At 43.2% G+C, this 23,316-nt stretch overlaps 2 protein-coding genes across 3 annotated transcripts in view; one reads left to right on the top strand and one right to left on the bottom strand.

The window, feature by feature from the left end:
* Positions 1–8,828, top strand: part of ZDHHC17 (zDHHC palmitoyltransferase 17) — a 65,966-nt gene extending 57,138 nt beyond the window's left edge. Inside the window, exons 14-17 of the mRNA XM_077178811.1 lie at positions 2,113–2,196; positions 2,602–2,759; positions 3,584–3,678; positions 5,696–8,828. Coding sequence (XP_077034926.1) covers positions 2,113–2,196; positions 2,602–2,759; positions 3,584–3,678; positions 5,696–5,834 — 476 coding nt within the window. The 3' untranslated portion in view covers positions 5,835–8,828. The remainder of the gene's footprint in view (positions 1–2,112; positions 2,197–2,601; positions 2,760–3,583; positions 3,679–5,695) is intronic.
* A 1,861-nt stretch (positions 8,829–10,689) lies between these two features.
* CSRP2 (cysteine and glycine rich protein 2) lies at positions 10,690–19,721 on the bottom strand. Of its 2 annotated transcripts, none has more exons than XM_077178809.1 (6): positions 19,567–19,721; positions 15,578–15,733; positions 13,512–13,680; positions 12,376–12,508; positions 11,599–11,692; positions 10,690–10,999 (listed from the first exon to the last, which is right to left on the bottom strand). In XM_077178809.1, the coding sequence occupies exons 2-6, from the start codon at positions 15,687–15,689 to the stop codon at positions 10,923–10,925; spliced, it is 585 nt and encodes a 194-aa protein (XP_077034924.1). In that variant the 5' UTR covers positions 15,690–15,733; positions 19,567–19,721; the 3' UTR covers positions 10,690–10,922. The 2 variants fall into 2 exon arrangements, with proteins under 2 accessions (XP_077034924.1, XP_077034925.1); XM_077178810.1 differs by having other exon boundaries at positions 15,578–15,696; positions 19,567–19,699.
* Between the last annotated feature and the right edge of the window lie 3,595 nt (positions 19,722–23,316).

Here is a 23,316-nt window from a genome sequence, read left to right as displayed (position 1 = left end):
TAGAATCTGTCTTTTAGTGGTGGTGTACAGAGTGAGGTAACTGGAGGTAAAAGTAAACTTAGGGCCCTTGAAAGTATGCTGGGAAAAAGCATTAGAAATCACAGTATGGGAGCTGGAGTGACCTGGAGGGAGTGGTGGTCTGAACAACCTTATATGGCTTCTCTGTCTCAGATTGGTGCATGGTCACTCTAAGCATGGGATTGCGAAACAGCATCCATTCTTAAAACAGCATTTGTGGTATGTTTGCCAAAAAGGGAAACATGAATCATGCCTTTCTGGAAAGGTGGAATTTGGATGTGTGTGGAATGTGTTAAAAGGATCAGAATGTTGCTAAAGATAGGACTGAGAAATCTTGTAAGAGTGTTTACAGACACTTTAAAATAAATCCTTTGGGGATAAAACTTGGCACATAAAGAGACCTAGAATATTTTTACCATTTTTAAGAGGTTGACAAAAAGTGGAGACTATTTGAAAAATAAAGGAATTGGCAACTAGGGCAAATTGTTTTCCTCAAAATTTTAGTTAAAATACAGCAAGCAAATCTCTGGAAGTGATGATATTTATATTCTAAATGGAGTATCAAAATAGCATTATGTTTTTCTACAGTTTTTAAAATTTTATTTTAACTGCAGAAGATTACTCTATTCCTGCCAGTCCAGGAGGCAGCTGTAGAGCACAGTACTGTATTTTGCCTAATCTTATTCAAAATACAGTTTCGCCAGTTTATTTTTTCACATTTTTTTTCTTTTTAAACTGTGATCAAGATTGTACTATTTCATTTATAGTTTTAAATGCTACATGTTCTTTCCTCACACATATGGATTTCCTGTTAGGCAGAATTTTGTTTAGTATCACTAAAGATGTTGCTGAAAGAAGCATCCCATCAGATGTTTCTCAGATGGGCTTCTAGGCCACTGTTTAACTTCTGTGTTCTTTACAGAATGTGTTCTATGAAACTTAACAGTTCTAAAATTTAGAATGCAAATGAAAGTGATACCTTAGGGACGTTCCCACCACTTTCTCATATGCCCTTAGGTGATCGAAGGCAATATTACAACATAATTTCGTGTTTTCAGGAACTTGTTTGATTTTCAAGGAAGTGTCTTATGTTTAGTCTAGCTTGTGTTATATGTATGTTTTTCCTCATGTCTTATTTATACAGTCTTTCAGCTCACTTGCTAAAAGCACTTGATTATTTTCTGCCTCCAGAGGATGCTCTTGTTTTAGGAGGGAAAACATTTGACATAATAAAGAAGTAAATGCTGTGCTGGTAAATGATGACAGCCAAAGCTTTTGTAGCCCATTATCTCTGTGGGTTTAGTTTACAGCCTGGAGCTGTTGGAAGGTTGCAACACTGGACATATTTTACCAACAGAAGGAAGCCTGAGTACTTCAGAATTATGATGTACTCTCATAAGAGGCATATTTTTAGCTCTACTACTGTTAAAAATAGATCAGTCTTTTAGTAACTGAGTTTTCTTGCATTAGAATTCTGTCAAAAGCAGAGTTGTTTTTATCCCATTCATTGTTACAGCTAGGTTCTTAGGCCTTGTTTGTTCAGTTACACGTATTTGTTTTACAAGTTTTACCAGATATTTTATTTTTAGCTAGCTTCATCAGGCATCCAAACATAAGATGTGAGTTAATTTATTATCAAGGAAGGTTGTATATTTGTTCATATTTCTGTTACTTTTAAGAAAGTGAACTCCATAGTTTGATGATTTTTCAGTGGCTTTTAAAAAATGCTTATCAATTTTCAATTCCTGGCTGTTAAGGGCTCTGCAACAGCTGTCACCAACTTTTGCTCTAAATATTGTCTATCAATAATTTTATTCGTTCATGAAAGAGGTTACAAATTAATTACTGAATTGCAGTTGTAACATGACAGAAAATTAAAGAAAAGTTGCTGTGTTGTCTGAGAAATAAAAGAAAAATCATAAGTAAACCAGCTAATTTCACTGTCTTGAAGTTATAGGGGCTTAATATTGTAGCATAATGTTTCTATATACAATAATAAGCAGTACTTCTAAGCAAGCTACTAAACTTTCTGGTGTTATGTTGTCTTTCTGCTGCTGAAAGTGTAGTAATTTGGTCCCTGTTGTGCAACTTTAGGAGCAGGGAACCATCGTTATTTTATGGGATACCTGTTCTTCCTGCTTTTTATGATCTGCTGGATGATCTATGGATGTATCTCTTGTGAGTAAATGTGATTTTTGGCTTTTTTTAAATTTGCTTCTAAATATTGCTTCTAAATACTTTATCTCCTCATATGGATTTTTATAGGTCTTTGCCTTATCAGGGTTTTGGGTATTTTTATCCTGGAATTGAACTGCACATTAGTATTTTATTATATTGAGTATTTTAATTTAGAAGATGTTTTTCTTGTTCTAGATCTTTTTTTTTTTTTCATCACAGACAAGTATGTGTATGTGTCATGTATTCAAGGAGCTGGGAAAGGAAGAGAGAGCAAGTAAAGCTCAGAATTCTGGCACTTGTCATTTTCTTATTTAATTTAACACATTCTAATGTGGGCATTATATGTTGCTGGAAAACAAACATACCTTAAATCTTCGTATATTTTTTGACTTTTTTTTCCTCTAGACTGGGGTTTCCACTGTGAGACAAGTTACACAAAGGATGGATTTTGGACCTACGTTACACAGATCGCTACCTGTTCTCCGTGGATGTTTTGGATGTTTCTAAACAGTGTGTTTCACTTCATGTGGGTGGCTGTGTTACTCATGTGTCAGATGTACCAGGTATGGAAGGGCACTTCACTCATAATGCCATGTCTTGGGAGTGACATAAGAATATCAAATAGTTCTGTCATTTAAATTGTCATGTTCATTGTGCTAGACCAAGTGTTTAATCTCTCAGCCTTGCTGGAGGAGGCAAGCATCTGCTGTCTCTCAGTATTAGGCATCATTTTGCTCTAATTCACATGGCCTTTTTTTTTTTTTTTTTTTAATGCAAGAGGTTAAAATACCTACCTCCTTTTTTCATTCTCAGAATGACAAAAAGGTAAAACAGACCAGAAAAAGGCAACAAAGACTAATAGAGGATAAGGGCCATGGGGCAAATTTATAATAATGCTGTATGTTATTAACAGAAAGGGAGTGGTAACATGAAAGAGGATCCAATAATTTCTTACACTGCTTCAGTGTGAGTTGAGGCCATATTATTATACTCTAGTCTGACCAAACCCAGGTTTTTTGGTTTTTTTTTTTTATCCTTTCTATGGAAAGAAAAGTCATACTGAAAGCCTTGAAGTATGACTTGTCATTAATGAACCATGAGACTTTATTTCTATTTCCAGGAAATCTTCTGGAAAGATTATCCTCTAAAGCTTAGATAAAACTTACAGGAAGTTTAAATTTTGTCCTCCATTTTTACAATATTTGTCACTTAAAACATATATCAATTTCAAAGTCTTATGGTTTATGTTTGCTCCTGATAATTTCCCCAGTCAAAAACTCGTTTGTTTAAAAATGAATTTAAATTTGGTCCTTTTTCAGTCTGTCTTGTGCAGTACTTGGTTGCATATTTTTATGTGAGCTAAAATACTTATTCTTCCTGTCTTAAGATATCTTGCTTGGGTATCACAACAAATGAAAGGATGAATGCAAGAAGATATAAGCACTTTAAAGTTACAACCACATCTATTGAAAGCCCATTCAAGTAAGTTTTGAAGCATATACAGTTTTCTTATTTGTGTAGCCTTGCATACATTTGAATCACATTGCTTGTTGAAGCAGAACACACCTAAACACTTCCAGACTATTTTCTCTACTTGAAGTGCTGAATCCTGTCAGCTATTTTCAGTTACACCTTCTGTCCAGTTAAAGGAAGTGATTAATGTTTTGTAGTGTAGGGTGGACAAACACAGAAAAGAATGCTTTCCAGCAGTGGTTGTATTTCACTGTAGAGTTGGTGGGGAAATAAGTATCATCTTTATAAAGCAGATGCTCAAACCAGAGGTAGTTGCTTACTGCAGCATGTCTGTGTTGACCTGGACATTCATTTCCACACTGGGCACTTTCTCCTGAGTAATACTTACTGTGCTGGTGAAGTTGCTGTGTGCAGTAGCTCCCCTTTCTCTCTACTGTGAGAAAAGAGACTTTACTTTCTTCCTATTCATCAGGAAGAGCATGGCCAAAGCTGTTTGTGGGGAGGGAGCAGGATGTCCCAGGAACTGAAGTGGGTGTTGCATGGGTGAGAGCAAGCTGATGCATACAGTTTTTGGGCATCAGTATGTTAAAGAGTAGGTTAGGATTCTGGTTTCTGTAGTGATGAGGGTGCAAAATGAAAGATGGGAGCTTGGGGATGAAATAGCACTGAGATGGAATACAGTGTCATGGAGCAGCTTGTGGAGCCAAAGCAGGACATAAATAAAGGCATGAAGCTGGTATATTGGTGGGTTGAGAGCATGTTACAAAAGGAGCTGGAAAAAGAAAAAAGCACATTCCATCCTGCTGCACATGCTGTGCCTCCTGTGGGAGCTGCTGCTCTTTCTGGTGCCACAGAGGGTAAAGGAGATAGGAATTGTGATCAGGAGCAGTCAGCATGGATTCACACAATCCTGTGCAATGAGCTCTAGGATGACCCTGCTTGAGCCAAGGACCCACTGTGGTCCCATGCAACCTGCCCATTCTGTGATTCTGATCTGTAGCAGATGGATTTCTGTGCTAGGAATTTGTGTGGTCTTTTTTTAATATCTCTTCATAGAAAACTTGTGGGAAGCAGACAAGCATCTTTTGTAGTTGCAGTGTTCCTACAGATTAGAGTTGTAACAAAACCAAATAATTTGCCTGGAAATGCACAGGATGCACAGGTGCACAGGATAAGAAAAAAGTGCTGGTTTGATCCCAAATTGCTGTCACATTCACAAACCATTTTAACTGAAATAGCTGCTGTTATAAAAATTACACCTGAAAATAACACCAGATGTCTGAAATAACTGACTTGGCATCACCTGTCACATGAAGCATTGACATCAAATAGTTCCATCTCCTTTTCGCTTAGACCTGCTCTCTCATATATCATTACATGAGCTTCTCTTCCAGAAAACTGTGATCTATTCAGCCCATGTCTAATTAATTTAAAAATCCCCAGCATGTTGGGAGTTTTTATGTAGGTTTCTTAAATATTTGACAGTTAATTGATTCAGCCACAGAAAGTGCTTGAATAGTTTATTTAATTCAGATCATGTTTTCTTAATTTTGTGTTGTCAAGGGACCTGGTTGATTCTAGACCTGCAGCTGGTGAACCAGTATGTATGCAGAAACAGATACCAATAAATATGGAAATTATTCTAGGAAGACATTCATTTCATGCCATTTTGTTTTGCATCCATCTGTACAATGCAACTGTCCTCTTAAAACAGGATCTGAACTACGAGGTTGTGCTACATGGTGATGGACTGCTAAAAACATGTTTTGGTAGATAGTGGAAGAAAGTTGGTGTCTTGATTATGCCCAAGGATCAAACATTTACCAGTCTGGTGACCACTTCTTATTTCAGAACTTACTCATCAACTTGCTTATCAAATATGAGAAAAATTCTGAACAGAGCTTGTTTTCTAAAGTTAGAAACTTTAAGGGTGGAGAATCAAATTTGTAGGTAGGCAAAAGATTGTGTACTTTGTAAGATGAGCTATGATATTGCTTGTTAACGTGTGTTTTTCTTTTGTTTTTAGCCATGGATGTATAAGGAACATTATAGACTTCTTTGAATTCAGATGCTGTGGTCTTTTTCGGCCTGTTATTGTGGACTGGACAAGGCAGTATACAATAGAATATGACCAAACTTCAGGATCAGGCTACCAGCTAGTGTAGCACCACCTTCATCCTGTGAGCATATCATCCTGAGTGGTGCCTGGAAAATTTTCCCTCTCTCTCTCTCTCAACTCCGCATCCCTTGAAGAGTAGCATGCTATGTGTAGGGCTGATGATGAATCATAAAGGTACCTTCTCTTCATCAGAATTTTATTAACAAAAGTAAAAATGGACAGAATAAACTGCCAAACCTGATAAGGAAGAGGAGGAAGATCAAAAAGGGATTTTAACAGTTCTTAACATGAGAATTATTCATGACAACATATTCACAGTATTTGTTATCGGGTTTTTTATTTAATGTCTTTCACAATGGAGCATGAGATTATTGAAGTATTGACATAAGTAGTTATATTGTGCTGAGCAGAAAAATTTGTATCCCAATATCAATTATTCCACTGAAACAAGAATCTAGAATATAAAACTAAATTTCATGATACAGAGTTCACTGATCGCTATGTTGTAGTTCCTGTAATGTGATTTTATTAATACAGATTTTCTGTAGTAAGATGTACATTGAAAAATGTGCTTTTCAGTACTGTTATAAACATCCTGTGGTGGGGATCCCCTGTAACATGTTAAGTTATAGCAGTAGGGCGCGTCAGGTAATGTTGAGTAAAAATATGTTGCCCACGTTTTTTGGTGATTGTTTTTGCCACCAGTTAGTGGTACAACTCAATACTTGTAACAACCCTGTTCTGAAATAATGTAGTCTGAAATAAACAGCTGCGCCAATAAGGAAAGCTTTTCTGTCAAAGTTAAAGCCCTGCCTAAATGCATGATACACCTGTAAAATTAGTTTACAGTATATAATGTTCAGGGAAAAAAGTGGGGAAAAAATAATTATCTTTGAAGTAATTGTATAAGCAACTTACAAACTAGCAATGTTTTAGTAGTAGGTTTGGTCCTCATACAGTACAGTGTAGTGTATTTGGAGACACATTGGAAGAGAAATTACATGGGGGATACCACAGATGTAAAAGCAAAAGTCTCAGTTATTAAAAGACAAGATAGTTTAAAATTGAATGCAATTAGAGAAGAAGAACCCAAAGTTACCTGAAATCTTTATTTCATTTGGATGTGAAATAATGGAACCCAAACTTTAACAAAAACAAAAAATTAAGAATCCCCATAATGGCACGTGCGCACAGAAAATGCAGAGCAGTGTTCTGAGGAAGATGGTGCGTTGGCACGTGGAAATCACCCTTAATTTCTGTTTTTAAGTTCTCATGCTACAGATGTGTTTGGAAGGTAAGGAATGATCTGAGATTGCATTCCAAAGGGGCTTTTCCTGAATGTGATGCACTGATTTTTGTTATGGTGTTTTCATATACTCATAGTGAATTGTTCACTGCTTCCTTAACTATTGTTTACAGAGAGACTGAGAATCAGTTTAGTTCTCTTCTAAGTGCTGTAGCAACCCAGTGGTTCAAGGAACCTGTGAGGGGAGTTTGGGGAGGGTCCTGAAAGCAGATGTCTGAGACCAGTGTAAAGAATGTGTATCTGTATATAAATAATTTATCAAATAGTTTTCTCTCTGTGAGTGTGTGTTTAGTGTATTTAAAGCTGCTCATTTTCATTTTATTCAACCAAAAAAGTATAGGAAGATATCTAATGAGCTTTTAGTGATGTTAAATATTGCTGTTAATAGGCATTATGCCCTGCAAATTCACTGCATGTTTGATGCTTGGCAAAATTAGCGTTTTCTGTAATACGCAGATTACAGATAATAAAGCAATCTAGTGGTATTCCCGGCCCTTGCCTTAGTAGGAGGAGCAGTGAAACTGTAAATAGTTGATGTTCAGTATTTGCAAGTAAACATTTTTTCTGTAGTTGTTCATTGATCTCAAGACACACAATTAGTTTGCAAGTACCAGATATCAGGATTTACAGAAGTGCAGCATCAGAGTCCTTGAATGTTTAATACTGGAAAAATCAATGTTGTCTTGGACACTTTTAACAGGAGAGGTCTGGGTATAGGGGTGAAGAAGCTTTGGCTACTGTTGTCAGACAAAATTTGTAATCCTAACAAAAACATGCTCTATTTCTGTGAAAACGATTGACTTCAGTTATTCATATTTTTTTTCTAATCAGAAAAAAGCCTGAAAGCTTTACACTATGGTTTGTTTTAATCACCAATGATGTTCTGCATATTTGTTCATTTCTTTTTCACATTTTAGTTGGGGGTTAGTTGGCTTGAGGAGCTTCAATACACTTTTTAAAATATCACCCAGTTCAGTGCATGATGCAAGTTTTGGTCACATTTGCCCAGTAGCATTAAATGCCATGAATTGTATCATGCACTCCATGTCAAAAATGTTTGCAAAAGAAGAGGTGATCCTTGGTAGCACATAGGAAGTTCTGCACTATTTCCATGCCAGTAGCTCTCTGGTGACAGATTGGTTGAGACCTGCAGAATCTGAGCGATAGTAGGTAGTTGTGAAAATTAACAGGCATATATGGATATTTGGGATGTATGAAGTTTCCAGTGCAAAATGTAATTTGTCTTGAGTAACACTGAATTGTTGATGTGAAATCATAAAGCAAGCAGGGGGGAGCCAACTATGCAGCATTTTTTCTGTCAAGTTATCAAACTTAAAATTCACTTGTTGAACCAAAACTGCATTGCTTCTGAAACTTAAGCTGATTTAGACCAACAGCAGATCAGACCAACTTAATCTGACATAGGTAGAATAAATAGGAATTTTGTCTTGGCCCTAAACATGTGCTGTTTCTTTGCAGGTTTTTGTATTCTTTGATGTCCACCAGATTTTTTTTCAATTAATGTGTAAAACAGCATCACTACATTTTAAGCTGTGGATTTTTTTGTATATTATTTATAACTGTGCCAAGTATTATTTTAATACTGTCAAGATCTTGATGTGTATTACATTGTGAACAAAAAAATCTGTAAAATGTTTAATAAACTAGCTCTCCTTACATAAATTAAATCTGTTAAATTTTGTAAGTTATTAATCAAATAAATATTGACTCTTAGATGCAGTGTTTGTATTGACTTGGGGTGTGATTTCATACAGTGTAGTTTGTGTCCAGTTTCAGAAGCCTTTCTGGAAAAATGTACAGGTGTCTTACAGATGGCATGCACCCAAATCTGTACAGATGTGAAATCCTATGAGTTACTACACTGTGGTAAATTACACCTTTGCACTACCAATTAAAGTTAGCATTCACTAAATTAAATATTCCTGTCTTTTGAGTGAAGCATGCTGGCAAGCATGCTTTCTTAAGGAAGAGCTCCATTTAGGGAATGTTTCATGTGGCCTAATGTCCTTACATATATGACATTATAATAATGTCATTTGAGGTGTTCTAAGGGTCAGCCAGGCATCTACATAGGGCTAGGATGTGTCACCAAGGTGTGTGCTTCTGAGTGGCACTTGCAGGACACAGACTACCTTGGCTATTCTGATCCACGCTAAAGGTTAGAGTTTGAGCAGAAACAAGGTAACAATCCAAGTTCAAATCTAATCAGGGTATTTATAACCAGCAGTGTGTATTAAAGTGTAAGGCTAGGACTTAGGAGCACATCTAAAGGGAAGAAAAAAGTGTTTTCTGCTGAGTCTTGTTTTGCTGTTGGTGTTGAGAATTGGTGGTGGTGTTCACCCCTTCCCCAAGCAGTGTTCCTGGTGAGGCTGTGTCTGGGCTGACCACCCTTTGGCTTGTCAGGAAAAGACCAGGGAAGACTTTCAACCTGTGCTGAAGATCTCCATCCAAGATTTGCAGTTCTCCACCAGAGGAATTGCTGTGCTTGGGAGTCCTGATGATTTGAAAGCTGGTTCCTGGGTTTGGGTTTTTTTGGAAAGAAGCCAGCCCTCTGCACCCTCATTATGCTTCTACTAGAGTTCAGTGCCTTGCACCTCCCATTAGCTGCCTTTTAGTAAAATCAGACTTCCTTGCTAGAAGGCAATGTCCATGGTATGAGTATGACTGAGAGTTTTTCCTAGGTTTCCTGGGCTGTGCTGTTGTTTACTATCTCACTCCTACCTGAAATGTGCTGCTTCAGAATTACTGTTGTCTTTTTCAGCTCTAATCTTTCCTGCTCTGTGAACTGGACAAGTTATTGGGTCACTGAGCTGGCTTGTTTTTCCTCCTATCCACATGGTTCCTTTATAACCTGTACAAAATACTCTTTGTGTATTATTTTGAGTAGTACATATTTTTCTAATTAGGCTTTTGGCTTGAACTGCTTCACTGCCTCAGACCACGGTCATAGATGTTGCTTGAAACTGCTTTAGACCATGCTGACACACTCACTTAATGTTTCATTGCAGCAGTCCCAGTTATATGTGTTTCCATAAATTCAGTGTTGTGAAGGGTTCTTATATCCCAAAAAAGTATCAGCTTGTTTCTCAAACTAGACAAGAGTTTCAAAGTTCTTTTCCTATCTTTACCTAACTGCTTAATCTGCAGCTGTCTTGGTGGAGTATTCCTGCACAGTAAGTTCTGTGCATAACATACCTCAGTACCAAAGCACGCTCAGCCCCCCAGAATATTACGGTTTGGTTTTCATTTACTAGAAATTCTGTGCCAGAGACAGGCAGCCATTTAGGCACACAGGTACCCCTTATCTATCACTTTCAGAGCTGTGTCACCCTGGAGAGCAGTAGATTAAGATTTACTACTTTTGTGCAGCGAGCAGCTCTTTGCCTTGCACACACATATATTATGGTGTGATCCTGGAGGAGAGTTATTCAGCTCTGAAGGCCATGACTGTGTAGGTCCAGGTTTCAGCAGAGCTGTGCATCAAGTCTATAAAAGCATCATTCTTCCACCCCTGAAGTACCCAGCAACACTCCCCTCATCACTTGTATTGCTGACAAAGGAGGCAACACTTAGATTTAGGGTATATCAACAAGCAAAGCTTTATTGAATTGATACTCATTATTAAAAGTGTTACAGTGTGATACACAAGGCAAGAAAAAAAGCAGTGTGTGTGTTTGTTTTTAAAATCATTGGCTGAAGGTATGCTACAGTAACTAGTATCTGTTTCACAGTAGTTAGTAACATTTGGAAAACTCTTGCTCCTTCTGGCAGGATCTCAGCAGAGCGTGGAAGGCGTTTTTAGCTCCCTCACTGGGCATGAACAAGGGCACCTGCTCCCTGGCCATACCCAAATCCCTTGGGGCCAAAGTTCTTGGCATAACAACCTGTGAGAAAGATGAACACACAGTAGCTGAGTCTTCCAGCACATTAATTAAGAACAGCACTGTCTGGGCTAAGCCTCTCAGTGGCTTCTCCTTAGTCACTAGAATATACCCCTGGGAAGCAGCACTTAGAAACATTTTGTTAAGCTGCATAACTAACAGGACCGAACTCAGTAGCCAGGACTGTTCCATCTGTGTAGCTCCCAGTCCACTCTGTGAGAGCAACTCACAGGTCCAGTCTGTGGCGTGGTATCTGTTAAGTCATTTGTTGTCATCAAACCACTGTGTGGATCAAGTTTATATCCACAACCACTCAAGAAGGCAGAACACAATGCTTGCTGGCTTGTTTCCTTACTCTGATCAGGCACAGGGCAAGGCTGCTGCTGCATTTCTCAGTATGTGATGTTTTACTTGATGCAGATGTCACTTACATCACCAGCTTCAGTAATATCCATTTCAATTTTTACTCTATTCCTATGACCTACAGAGCACTTCCATGTGAGTGTAAGCCTGAAAGTTTCTTATATCAGCAAGACATTGACCATTTGTCCTTGTAAGGCATCTTGAACCCATAAACAAATGCTCTTTGCTTCTTTTCTCACCTTTACAATAGATTTCTCCCTCTTTTTCAGTTAGGGTTGTAGATTCTAGGCTTTTTCCACACTTGGCACATCGGAAGCAGTTCTTGTGCCATGGCTAGAGAAAAAAATAAAGAGGATAGTATTAATACACAGGATGCCCAAGTTGGTAAAAAAACACATTAACTGGAGATATCTGCATCACTACTGATCAGAGACTGGTGCAATGAAAAGCAGCTGAAGTGCACCAGTAGCAGACAAGAGCATCTGCATTTCTGTGAGCAGCACAAAGCCCCAGATTCCACCCAGCATCCTGCTCAGAGCAGCATTCTGAAAGGTTTGGGCTTGCTGTGATCAATTCAGAGCAACCTTGGCTCTCCGTAGCAAGTAACTCAGACACCTGGCAGACTGACATGCAGTTTAACATGGTATTTTCAGAGGCTATCCCCCTTCAGATGAAACATTCTTTAGATGAATTTAGATGATTCGGCCTCCCTCACAAGCTGCACACCTAAAGATTGTTTCCTCTTCTGGGTGAGGGGCTTCTGTTGTTTTCTTCAGGTCTCTAGCACGAGACAATATTAAATCTTCACCTCTGAAATCTAAGGCGATCACTCATCACCCTGCATTTCAAGTGGTTTTTTTTCAATTAAGTTGATTGATTTGATTATTTCCAGTGCAAAGAAATGCAGTTTTAAGGTAACTGCCCTGCAGTTGGTTCCCTGCTGGGACTGACATAACACACCTTACCCAATTTAAAGTCCACATAGCAGGTACAAAACAGCACATGCAGTTCCTTACCTTTCCAGCTCCTATTACTTTCTCTGCTGCATAAACAGAATCACCACACCTAGAGCATTTCTCTGTCCCTCCAAACTTCTGAGCAAACTTGGACGGGTTTGGATTTGTGGTGGGCCGGTGAGGAGAAGGCGTGCTGAAAGAAACAGGACATTTGTTTTCTCTACTTTTACTAAAATGATCTCTTGCTCTGCTTAGCAACATGAACAGACCAGCACCCAGCACATGGTACAGAATACAGGACTGCTGCAAAACTGGAGAAGTAAGCTACCAGAAAGGCTATCCAATTACACTTGGTAGGGAAAAAACCAAAGCCACAACAAGAAGAGAAAGGCCACACTTTAAAGGATAAAAAGAAAGTACTGTAAAGGCTAATTTCTTGAGAGCCTTCCTTTTTTCACTTAACTAGAAGAACTGAATTCCATCAGAACATGGATTTTTCAGACAGTAAGCTACAAATAATTCTGTTAAGTTCCTGTCCACTGATTATAATCAGGAACCTGAATGGATCACTGAACCTGGCTGCAGAGCATACATCATATAAACGTTAAGCAATCATTTGGGAACTTGCATGAAGCACGTTGTGAGACATACCTCAGCTTCTTTCCACAGAAAAGCTGTGCTTTTCTGGCATTCCTAATGCTCTGCTTTACAGCAAGAACTTAATCAGATTAGGAATGTTTACTATTTAATGTGACTTCTGGTTTTGGCTATAATTAAGCACAAATGGTTCTTCATTTGCCAGTTAGAAATTCATTCTGCTTGTAGCCCCAGGTTCTCAATTGTCCAAATCCATCCCTGCAAGAATCTGTTGAACGGTAGAGCAATGTGAGACCCACATTCACCTCTGCGAGCTCATGCAATGCCATCAGCAGCTCCATAGTCCAATCCCCTAAGGCTCATTCATAAAATGAGTGTGTTCTTGCTTGCACTAACTCCTGCTTCTACTGTTCTGACTCACACAGTCACCAGTGGGAGCTTCATGCAATGCAGGTTCAATGCCCTGGATTCAACTAGACTGGGGTACTTTGCAGCAGTTCTATTCCCAACATGAACATAAACAAAATCCAGCCTGAAAGACTCCTCTGAAAATAGTACTGAAGGACAAGGGCCATGCACCCCCAACTCAGTTCACTCACCTCTCAGGCTTGATGCCTAATCTCTCTCCCCTGTCCATGTTCAGCGTGCCTGCCCCTTGGCCATATCCATAACCTTTTGGGCCATACTTTTTCCCATAGCAAGATTTGCAGTAAACTTCAGCATCATGAATTGCTACAGTTGTGCTGTCCAAGTTTTTCCGGCAGACCACTGGAGGTAAAAAAAAAATAAAATTAAACTGCCTTAAGGGACTATTTCTATCAGCACACATGGTAAGCCAAAAATCAAGTGAGAAGTGATGTTACGGTTTTCCCTGTCCAAAATTCTTCCCATTAGGCAGTGGGACCACCAGAGATTAGAGGGAGCAAGTTGCTGTTTGAATTTGTGAATTATGCTTAGCCCCATAAAGGGCTCTATTCCCTCCCACCTCTTCATGACCGTGATATTTAAAGCCTGGAAACTTGCCGTGGTTTGATGAACGAGGCTGCTCAGAAACCCAGAGAGGGCAATCAGCAGTTTCCCTTGACAGATGCCATACAGCATGAAGCCAAAGCCTATCAGTACAGAAGAGCCCCTGCCCTGCCCTTTTGGCCAGGGTGGGGCTGGGAAAAAACCCGAATCTTCAAGGTTTCCCACCTCCCTCAGCCCCCCCAATACTGCTTCAGGGCAGAGCTGGGGCTGGTTCACAGCTGACACCGGAGGGGCTGTGCTTTTCTGGCATTCCTACATTGTCCTCCAGCACAATGCAAGCCCTCTCCTCAAGGTTACAGTAGAAGGGAGAACTATTTCCTTCCTAAACCTCCTTTTGTATGCCAACTGCCGTGCCCTTTCCATCTGCAACAGCATTATGCCCATGAAAAAGAATTTGGGGGAGAAAAAAAAAACACTCTCAATGAATTTTTTGTTTAAAGATTTTAATGTCTGCAAAACACTGGGTGACTTTTGCTTATGGCAATCATTAGCTCCAAGGTTCTTTTTATAAGACACTAATATCCAATAAGTAAATCACTTAATGCACGTTTGTTAAGCCTATGGACTTTAACCCCAACAGAAGTATGCACTAAGGAAAACCATGTATTCAGACACACTAGAGCCATTGTTTGACTGCAAGTTCCAGGTTTCTTTTAATAGTAACTCCCATAAAAGGCTGAAAATGAGGCAGCCGAGGCATCTAATCTTTGTTTTTTGAGACCACTGTAGAGCTCAAGGAAAGGAGTGTAGGTGTGCCGAGGCTCTCAACGCCAGCACAGCACACCAAGGTTAGGCAGCAGACTTAACAGCAAACTTGTTTGAGAGGCCCAGGGTAACTGCAGCCAATATAAGAAGGCTAAACCCTAGCTCTGCCCATATGTATTAATCACCAACAAGTGGGGAAAAGCAGTACCTCATGTTTGCAATAAGGTAAAATTCTCTGATTCAGACAGAGAGGCTGTCTGCTCACAAAGTAGGAGCCTCCAATTCACAGAGACCCTTTGTTCCCCTCATCTAAGCAGAGGTATTTTCAGCACAGAAAGCGATTTTCAATGCCTCACTGGGCTTGTTGGTTGGACTGGAAAATAATGCTTTGGACTCCTTTCATCTGAAATAAACCACAGGCCTCTGTGCCAAGAAAGTTTAGGCTTTTGGCTGTGCTAAAGGATCAACAACTCGGCTGTGCTTGTGTGCACTGCTGTCCTGGTCTGCACAGGACTCCAGGGCAGCAGTTTGATAACTGTTCCTTCAGCCTCTGCCAGCCCCAGGACCACGGGGAGAAGCCCAGCTGAGCTCAGATCAGCGCAAACAAGGCTCTGCCACTGGCCTTCCACCTCTGCATGAGCAATGCTTAAGCCAGGTTTCCAGCCTCAGGATCCCTTAGACTCCTGAGGAAAAGGCTGCAAGAGTGCAAATGGATGTGCTTTGCTCAGAAACATGACAAAACCTCTCTAGGAGGTGAGCTCTCCCCTCAGGACTGCCAAGCCCAGGAAGCACATGGGGAAGCAGGAATCATGATGGACAGTCACCTCTGGCCACTGCCATTCCCAGTGTCAGGACACCTCCTGTGGACCAGCCCCTTGCTGCTGTGACCCCCACAGCTATGGCAGGAGAGATTTTAGAGGAGAATACTTACTGCAGAGGAAGCAGCAGCGGTGGAAGCTCCTCCCGTCGCACTGCACCTCCTCAGCATGGTAGACGGTGCGGCCACAGGCTCCACATTTGTTGCCACCTCCCCAGTTCGGCATGGTGGTTCTGTGTGCCCAGCCAGTCAGGAGGGGAGAAGGGGATTCTTAAATGCACATTAACAATTAAGAGACATTGTTAAATGCAGTGTCCTCCATCACGCTGGCCCCAGGACAGCTGGGCTTACATGCTCCTTTAAACCAGATCTGTGAAGTTTGGGTGGCATCAGAGCACAACTCTGTAATTTCATCAACCGTTTAAAAACATGACCCTCCACTGCGTGAGAAGATTTTGGGACCAGTTCAATTTCCCAGCTCTTCAGATGCCAGACCAGACTTAAAGGCTTAGGCAGGCTCTCTACGGCTATTTGTAAAAGCAGACGAACTGGCAAGGGGAACAGAGACCACTGCTGCTGAACAGCAAGAAAAACAGAGACACAGTCTTCACGAGCCATGTCCTCTGTCCCTGCCTGGGGGTTTTGAAAGTTACATAAATTGGATATGCACAAATTACAGTTTCATGCAAAAGAGCTTTACTGTACCTGGAACGAATGCCCCCCCAGATGGATATAATTTCAGTTTCTATGCTTCATTAATGCTGGGCCTCTTGTCTGATAGAAGCAAACCAGTTGTGCCAACAATGGCATTTTGTTTTACTGTAGGGCCTGTCATTTGGGATGTGGAACAAGCCAAAGTTCACTTCACCGGAAAACCACTTATTAGGGTTGTAGGAACCTTCTGAACTCCTTTGAGATCACACCTGCACTTCAAAGAAGTTTAAGGGGGATTATTTTCCAGGGACTCCACCCGTTACATGAACTGCACCTTTACCAGGCTGGTATAGCAACCAAACCCAACTGCTCAAGTAGCCACAGCTGATTTAAAAGGAAGTGAAACCCCCTCTCATGCATTACTTGCAATGGACACTCAGAAAACTCTGGGGACAGGCATCTCACCCACTGTGTCAGCCTGTAGCCTTGGGAACAGTCTCTTACATTAAGCCAGAAGCAGTAGCTGTCCCATCTCAAGCTGATCTGCTCCCTCACGAACTCCCCTGCACTCTCTGGCACCACCATCAGCAGTTCCCCCCAGCTCTTCCCATTCATTATCTGGGATTAAAGCTCCAAAGCAGATCCCTGCCCATCACCTCCGAGATCTCTGGGGCTTTCCTCCCGCTGCCACTGCCACTATTGTGAGCTAACACAGCTGTGTTTGCTGAAGGCTCAGCTCAGCACCACCACCTCCCACCAGCACAGAGGCCAACAGCAGCCAGACAGGGCTACTGCCTCCATGAGCTTAACCCAGCAGAGCTGCTCAGCACTCATCACCCCAGTGCCCCTTACTGATCCTCATTTCACACAGGGCTTTTGGAGGAGGACCATGGTTTACCCACTGGAAGCCCATAGGCACCTCCTGCCACCCTCCCCCACTGGCAAGAGCATTCCCTCCCTGCAGAGTTCCCACAGCAGCACAGGTCAGCTATCAGGGAGGGAGGCTGGGAAGGAATTTCTTGGGACCTTCTGACTTTTCTCTGCAAAACTCTCCCTCAGTTGCCCTGAGAAGCTCTCCTAGGCCTGACAAGGAGAAGATACACACAACATCATCCCCACAGAAAGCCCAGAGCCTGCTGCCTTCAGTTAACTCTGCGCTCATCCCTCTGAGCCAGAAGCAGAGGACTACCAATCTCCAGTTGCCTCCCTTGTCAACAGAGAGGAACTAGAAGTGCCACCCCAGGAGCCAGAGAGGAGCACTTTACTTGAAGAGCTCTTTTCTCTAAGGGGTTTTTCTCCCAAAGTATGGGACAGGCCTCAGTGCAGAGCGAGCTGCCTCGTACCCCAGGCAAGGTAGAGCAGACTCCCAAATCACGACTGAAAGCAGCAGTTTTGGCTAAACCCGAGTTATGTGACCCATCTTGCCTGGTGAAACAAGCCTCCCACCCCAGCAGCATGAGCAGCAGTTCAGCAGCGCAAGGTAGGACGTGTGGTTCCCAAGTAAGACATGCTGCCAGGTAGCTGCTACAAGACCTTTGGCCAAGACAGGCAGACAGCCATTCATGGCATGTGGGAAAATAAGATTAGTTTATTAAACTAAATTGGGGCACCTTTGGTACATTCCTAAGCAACAGCTTAGGAAACTTGCTCGGAGTGGCTGAGCAGTGCCATTTGCACACTGACACCAATTACTGAGAAAGCCCTTTGTTTAATACTTCCATGGGATTAGCATCATTACTGCTCCATGGTTTAGCACTAATACCCTGACCTAGCTCATAAAATTAGTTTTATGACATTTCCCACTTTGCTTTTGTCATTCTTGGCACAACAGTACAGTCTAAAAATCAAGATTCCATTTCTTTTATCCAAGTGCTTGGCTGTGCTACCGCACAGCAGCTGACATCAATCAGAGCAAAGAGCGTCCTTAGCTAAAGAGAATATAGACTGCACAACACTCTGGAAAAGGAATGCATGGATGGGGGGGAAGTAAAAAAGAAAAGGAGAAAAGATTCCTTTCCACTCTGTTTGCTTTCCTAAATGTAAATGGTATTTGGTACAAGAACTACTTGTGTCTTTTCCTCTCATCACCTCCATGCTAATGTTCTATTGTGCATTTTCATGAGCCTACTTTATCTTAATCGTTTTGTCAGCAAACAACAATTTCGTTTTCATGCGCACTACAGCTGAGAACCTGAATCAGGTTTCCCCAGCTTTGCCCCAGATTTCACATGAAATGTTGGGCAAGACAGGGTGCAGCTCCACCCTTTCTTCCCCGAGAGAGACAGAATACTAGACGACTCGACAACCATTAGCTAACTCAAAACTTCTGATAAGGGCTTTGGGAATTCATTAAATGAAAAATAAAAAGGAATTGAAGTCGGTAGGTCAAGGTAACCGTATTCTCTTCCAGGGAAAGTATTTCCATTTATCCTCCCCATGATGTTCCTATGACTCTTGCGTGGGAAGAACGGCAATATTTCCTCAGTTACTCAACAGCAGGAGCTCCCTCCTGGCAGCGGTGCTCAGGAGGCGCCTCAGGGGCCAGGGCTGGTGCCCTCCAGCAGCCGTGTCCCAGGACATCGCACCACTCCTCACAACCCTGCCCCGGCAAATCGCACCGCTCCTCACAGCCGTGTCCCAGGACATCGCACCGCTCCTCACAGCCCTGCCCGTCACATCGCACCGCTCCTCACAGCCGTGCCCGGCACATCGCACCGCTCCTCACAGCCGTGCCCGGCACATCGCACCGCTCCTCACAGCCGTGCCCGGCACATCGCACCGCTCCTCACAGCCGTGCCCGGCACATCGCACCGCTCCTCACAGCCCGAGAAGGTGCCCCGGGACATCGCACCGCTCCTCACGGCCCTGCCCCGGCACGGCGCACCGGCCCCCGGCCCGCTCCTCACAGCCGTGCCCGGAGCCTGCTGCTGCCCAGGGCTCCTTCCCGAGCGCCGCGGGGAGCAGGCTCAGACCGCCAGCCCCGCCTCAAGCCTGCCCTGCTCCCTCGGGACTCTCCGGCTAGTTCCTGCAGGCCTCTGGGGAGCTCAAAAGCAGCAATTAAACATCCAGGTGATCTCACTGCCAACACCAATAATTCTGGCTGTCTGCTGCGGTTTGACGGCAGCTGCTCGTACCCAGCACGCATCCACGGGACAAGCCCCAGCAGCTGCCAAGTCCCTTCCGACCCGTTTGCTAACAGCGGCTCAGATTCAAGAGACCTAAGCCAGCCGCAAGACGGACACACAAGAATTCCAGGCTATCCGGTTTTCCTAGACGGCTTTGTCGGCGGCCCGTCGGGGAAGCCCGGTGCGTGGCAGCTCCATCATTAGAGCAGCGGAGCGGGTGAGCATCGGCTCCCCGGCCCCGGCTCGCCTTGTGCCGCTCGCCCGCCCCGAGCCCTGCCCGGGGTCGGGTCGGGTCCGCTCCGGCCCCCCTGCCCCGGCACTCACCTCAGCTCGGCTCGGCTCGGCGCGTCTCGGCCCGGCGCGGCTCCGCGGCGCCTTAAAGAGCCGGGGCGGAGCCAGGAGGGGCCGGGCCCCGCTGCCCGCGCTGGGCCGGCCGGGGCTCGGGACGCGGGGCTCGGCCCTGCCGGGGCCGCCCCGGGGGCCGCAGGAGATGGCCCAGCTGCAGCCTCGGACCGCAGCACCCCAGCTTGTGGTTTTACACAGCTTTAGGATTTTGCTTGGCGTACTTGCCGGCTCCGTGACCGTGTTTCCCCAGAGCACACGGAAAGGATGCAGGGGTCAGGAAAGAGGTTTCCCAGGACGTGAGGAGCGGGCGCAGGCAGGAGCCCGTGCCCGGCTCGTGGGAGCCTCGGGGACTCGGCACCGCAGCTCCCGCTGAACCACTGCTCCAGTGGGGACTGATTAGGAGGGGCCTTAATATGTTCACAAAAGGCCGGCAATTAGGGCTGTCTACAGCATGCTGGAGAAAACTGCCCGAGGCTTCAGCTGCTTTTTGTAAGCGTCCCAGTTTCCCAGGGCTGTTGCACACTGGCTCTGTCGGTTTCAGGATTATGCGCGGGGCTCCCTCTGCCTAGCGGGAGATGTGGGCTTATGCCCTGCTCGTTATTAACCCAATACCAAGTCACTTACTCGTTGCCCCCGGGAATGCCAGGCAGCACGGGAGCGACCTTTTCACACACACCAGAGATGGAGCCCCAGGAATGAAGCCCAGCGAGCTTGGTGGAGGCAGCCCCCAGGAGCCCTCCTGCACAAGCGCTGTGCAGTGAGGCGGGCTGTGGGCTGGCTGGGATGAAAGAGATCCCGCGGAGCTGCTGGCACAGACACTGGGTGACATGCCACCTGGGCCCAAACTGCCTGTACTGCGAGGTGACTGAAAATGACCTCTACACCAGGTCAGAAAATGACAAGGGTACCTCTTTCCTTCCCTTAGGATGTTCTTTCCATGTACGGCAGCCTGCGTGCTGGCAGCTGCAACTTGCTGAGATTTTTTGCTTTCCGGTTTTTAATTTTCTTGTTTTTATTTGTAAAGAATCTTGAGTGACCAGACTGTACATGATTTATGTGCATCTCGGAGTCCTGCTCCGTAAGCAAAGCCAGTATCTGTTCCTGTGGAACAAGTTGGTGTTCATTGTGGGCAAGACCGAGAGTCTGACCTCAAGCATCATAGCAAAAACTTTATGCTAGGCTTTGAGGGAAGCGAGCACTAGGAGAAGCAGAAGTGTTAGCAACTGTTGTTTCTTGACTTGGAGGTTGCATGAAGGGAGAGGATCTCTCAGAGTCAATGAGAGGCTGTGAGTCAGAGCAGGCTGACTCCATTTGCTGCAAGAAATGCCTGTGCTCTCTTGTCCAACTTGTCCTACTCCCAGCCCTGCTGGAACTGCGTGTGATGATGCTAAGTTATTTACCATGTCTCCTTGGGTAGCCTCCAGAGCTAATAGATTTTGTCTTTTGATAACATTTCCTACAGACTATAAAAAATAAACAGCAGAGATCCCAATGGGGAGAGAGAAGCTTTGCAGACCTAGCAAGGTCTGACCATACTCAAAGAAAGGAAATTCTCACTGTGACTAAGGGGCCATGCTGGTATGAAATAAAACACTTTTCAGTGGTGAGGCACTGCTGAGTGAGCTAGAAGATAGTCTGGCATCCAGTATTTCATTTTCTCGTGTTTAGTATTTAGTCAGTTTGTCAGAAACAGAGTAACCATGAGGGTCAGACATATCAAGTAAGTCCATTACTATAGGAACAATATTAAGGATACATTACTGCAACACTTGGGAATAATACCTTGGAATGAAGAAAAACAAATGACAGAATGAAAAATGTTACCACGTACTTAATTTTTATTGATATGGACTATTTTTATAAATAGTATGCATAGGTATATGTATGCATAGGTATATTTGTTATCTATAAATACATAGTTATTTTATTTATGAGCATACTTACTCTATCTCCTCTGCAGGTCTCTTTTTCTCTGTTTCTTTCCTGAGAGCATAGTTCAGAATTTATTTAAGATAAAGCCTGGATCCAGCCTTGCTGCATTCCTCCTTGCTGTCCTGCACTCCTTCAACCTGTCATCCTGAACATGCTTGCCATTGACCAAGCAGCCCCACTGCCCCCTCCACCTCCCTCAGCATCCTCCTGACCTGATTCTAGCCTTCCCTGTGTTCCTGCCTAACTAACACCTGCTGTAAGCTACTCTTTCTGACTCACCCAAAATTTCAGGTGATGCCTCTACTCACTGACTTGGGGAGAAATTTCCACCTAACCACTGTGGCAGGCCCCTGTAGGCAGCCTTGCTCCCGCAGTCTGCCAGCTTTTTGTCTGGCTTTTGCCATTTTGAGCTCAGCAGATTATAATTAGGGCAGTTTATTTCTGAAAAGCAGTGTTCAAGTGTATTAAGAGCTCCTGTTCCTTTCCCCTGCCGATTCAGCAGCTCAGGGGGCTGGGGGGATTGGTTCTGTGTGTTTCCTCTCTCTTCTTCTTCTTTCTTAGCCATGGGAAAGGCCACAGGCTCCACACAAAACCAGTTCTCCCTTTATGGAGGGATAGAATGTAAGAGAATACAGAAGTGCAGAAGGAAATCTCACACCTGAGGACTTGCAGCTGTACTAATCAGCAAAGATTAGGAATAAGCCTGAACTTAAGAGGCCACGGCTGTGTTCAATAAGAAGAAGAGTGCTATAAAGGAGTGGGTTAGCTGGGTGAGGAGAGAGCTGGAGTTTGTTGGCTGTGCAGAAGGAGTCAGTGCTGTGAGGAGCTGCCCATTACAAATCACCAAGAAGGTATGGGACTTTCACAATAAGATGACAACACCCTTTCACATGTAAAATTCACCTGAAGCAGGCCTGTCACCTCAGAACAAATTTCTCAAGGTTTTAGCCATGCCATAATTTTATGTGAGGGCTGTTTTCCATGTTTTGAAAAGCTGAGTAAATCATCAGCTTGTTTGACCTAGTTACTTCTCAAAAGACTTGGCACACATCAGTGTACTCAGGGCTTTTGCATCTGCTAAGTACCTTCCACTCACCTGGGATTATCTTATCCTCGTTTGATCTGGTAAGCATGGCCCCACGGCTGCTTATGGCAGAATCAATCTGCTCTGCTGGTAACCTTTGCTATCATTTTCTGAAAGTTTATTCTTGTTAGTCTAGATTTTACTTTGTTGGGGGTGTATTCATATTCTGACACTGTTTTTTTGTCAGAACTAGTTTTATCCAAATACTGTTACTAGTGACTGAAAATCTTAAGTATATTCTTGTAAGAGCCTGATTTTAGCTATTTTGCCCATTAGGAAAGCTGTTTTGAAGCTAGCAGAGAGTTTATTGTTTACCAGCCTGGGAGGTCAGACACTGAGCAGTGCTTCCCATGGTACCTTGGTTAATTTCTCACTGGCCATCCCCCAAACTTGCTCCTAGTAAAAGGGATTTTCAAGTGCAATATCAGCAAGTGAAAAGTTAATTTGTGCCCAGCATTACCCAGATTTGTCCTATCACAGAAGGAACTATGTGTTTAGCTAACTTCCTTGTCTAAGCATCGATGCATCTCAGCAGTGTTATACATACTCTACTATAAATATAATAATGATAGATTTGTGAAATTTGCACAAATTTATGAAAATACAATAAGTGATTCTAGTGTTTACCAGAGCTGTGATTTTTGGTTTTTAATTGTCTCTTCAAGTCCAACGTACAGATATGGAAAACATTCTCAGTATGAGAAGACCGTGCT

Source organism: Agelaius phoeniceus, chromosome 5 (assembly GCF_051311805.1).
Source record: "Agelaius phoeniceus isolate bAgePho1 chromosome 5, bAgePho1.hap1, whole genome shotgun sequence".
Classification (NCBI taxonomy): Eukaryota; Metazoa; Chordata; class Aves; order Passeriformes; family Icteridae; genus Agelaius; species Agelaius phoeniceus.
Note: the sequence above shows the minus strand (reverse complement) of the source record. Positions and strands in the feature narration are given on the sequence as shown.

Excerpts from the sequence above, each read along its gene's own strand:
- CSRP2 (XM_077178809.1), bottom strand. The coding sequence starts at position 15,689 with ATGCCGAACTGGGGAGGTGGCAACAAATGTGGAGCCTGTGGCCGCACC. Across the intron at positions 11,693-12,375 it reads AAGTAATAGGAGCTGGAAAG|CCATGGCACAAGAACTGCTT; the intron begins GTAAGGAACTGC and ends TTTTTTCTCTAG. Across the intron at positions 11,000-11,598 it reads GGGAGAAATCTATTGTAAAG|GTTGTTATGCCAAGAACTTT; the intron begins GTGAGAAAAGAA and ends TCTTTCTCACAG.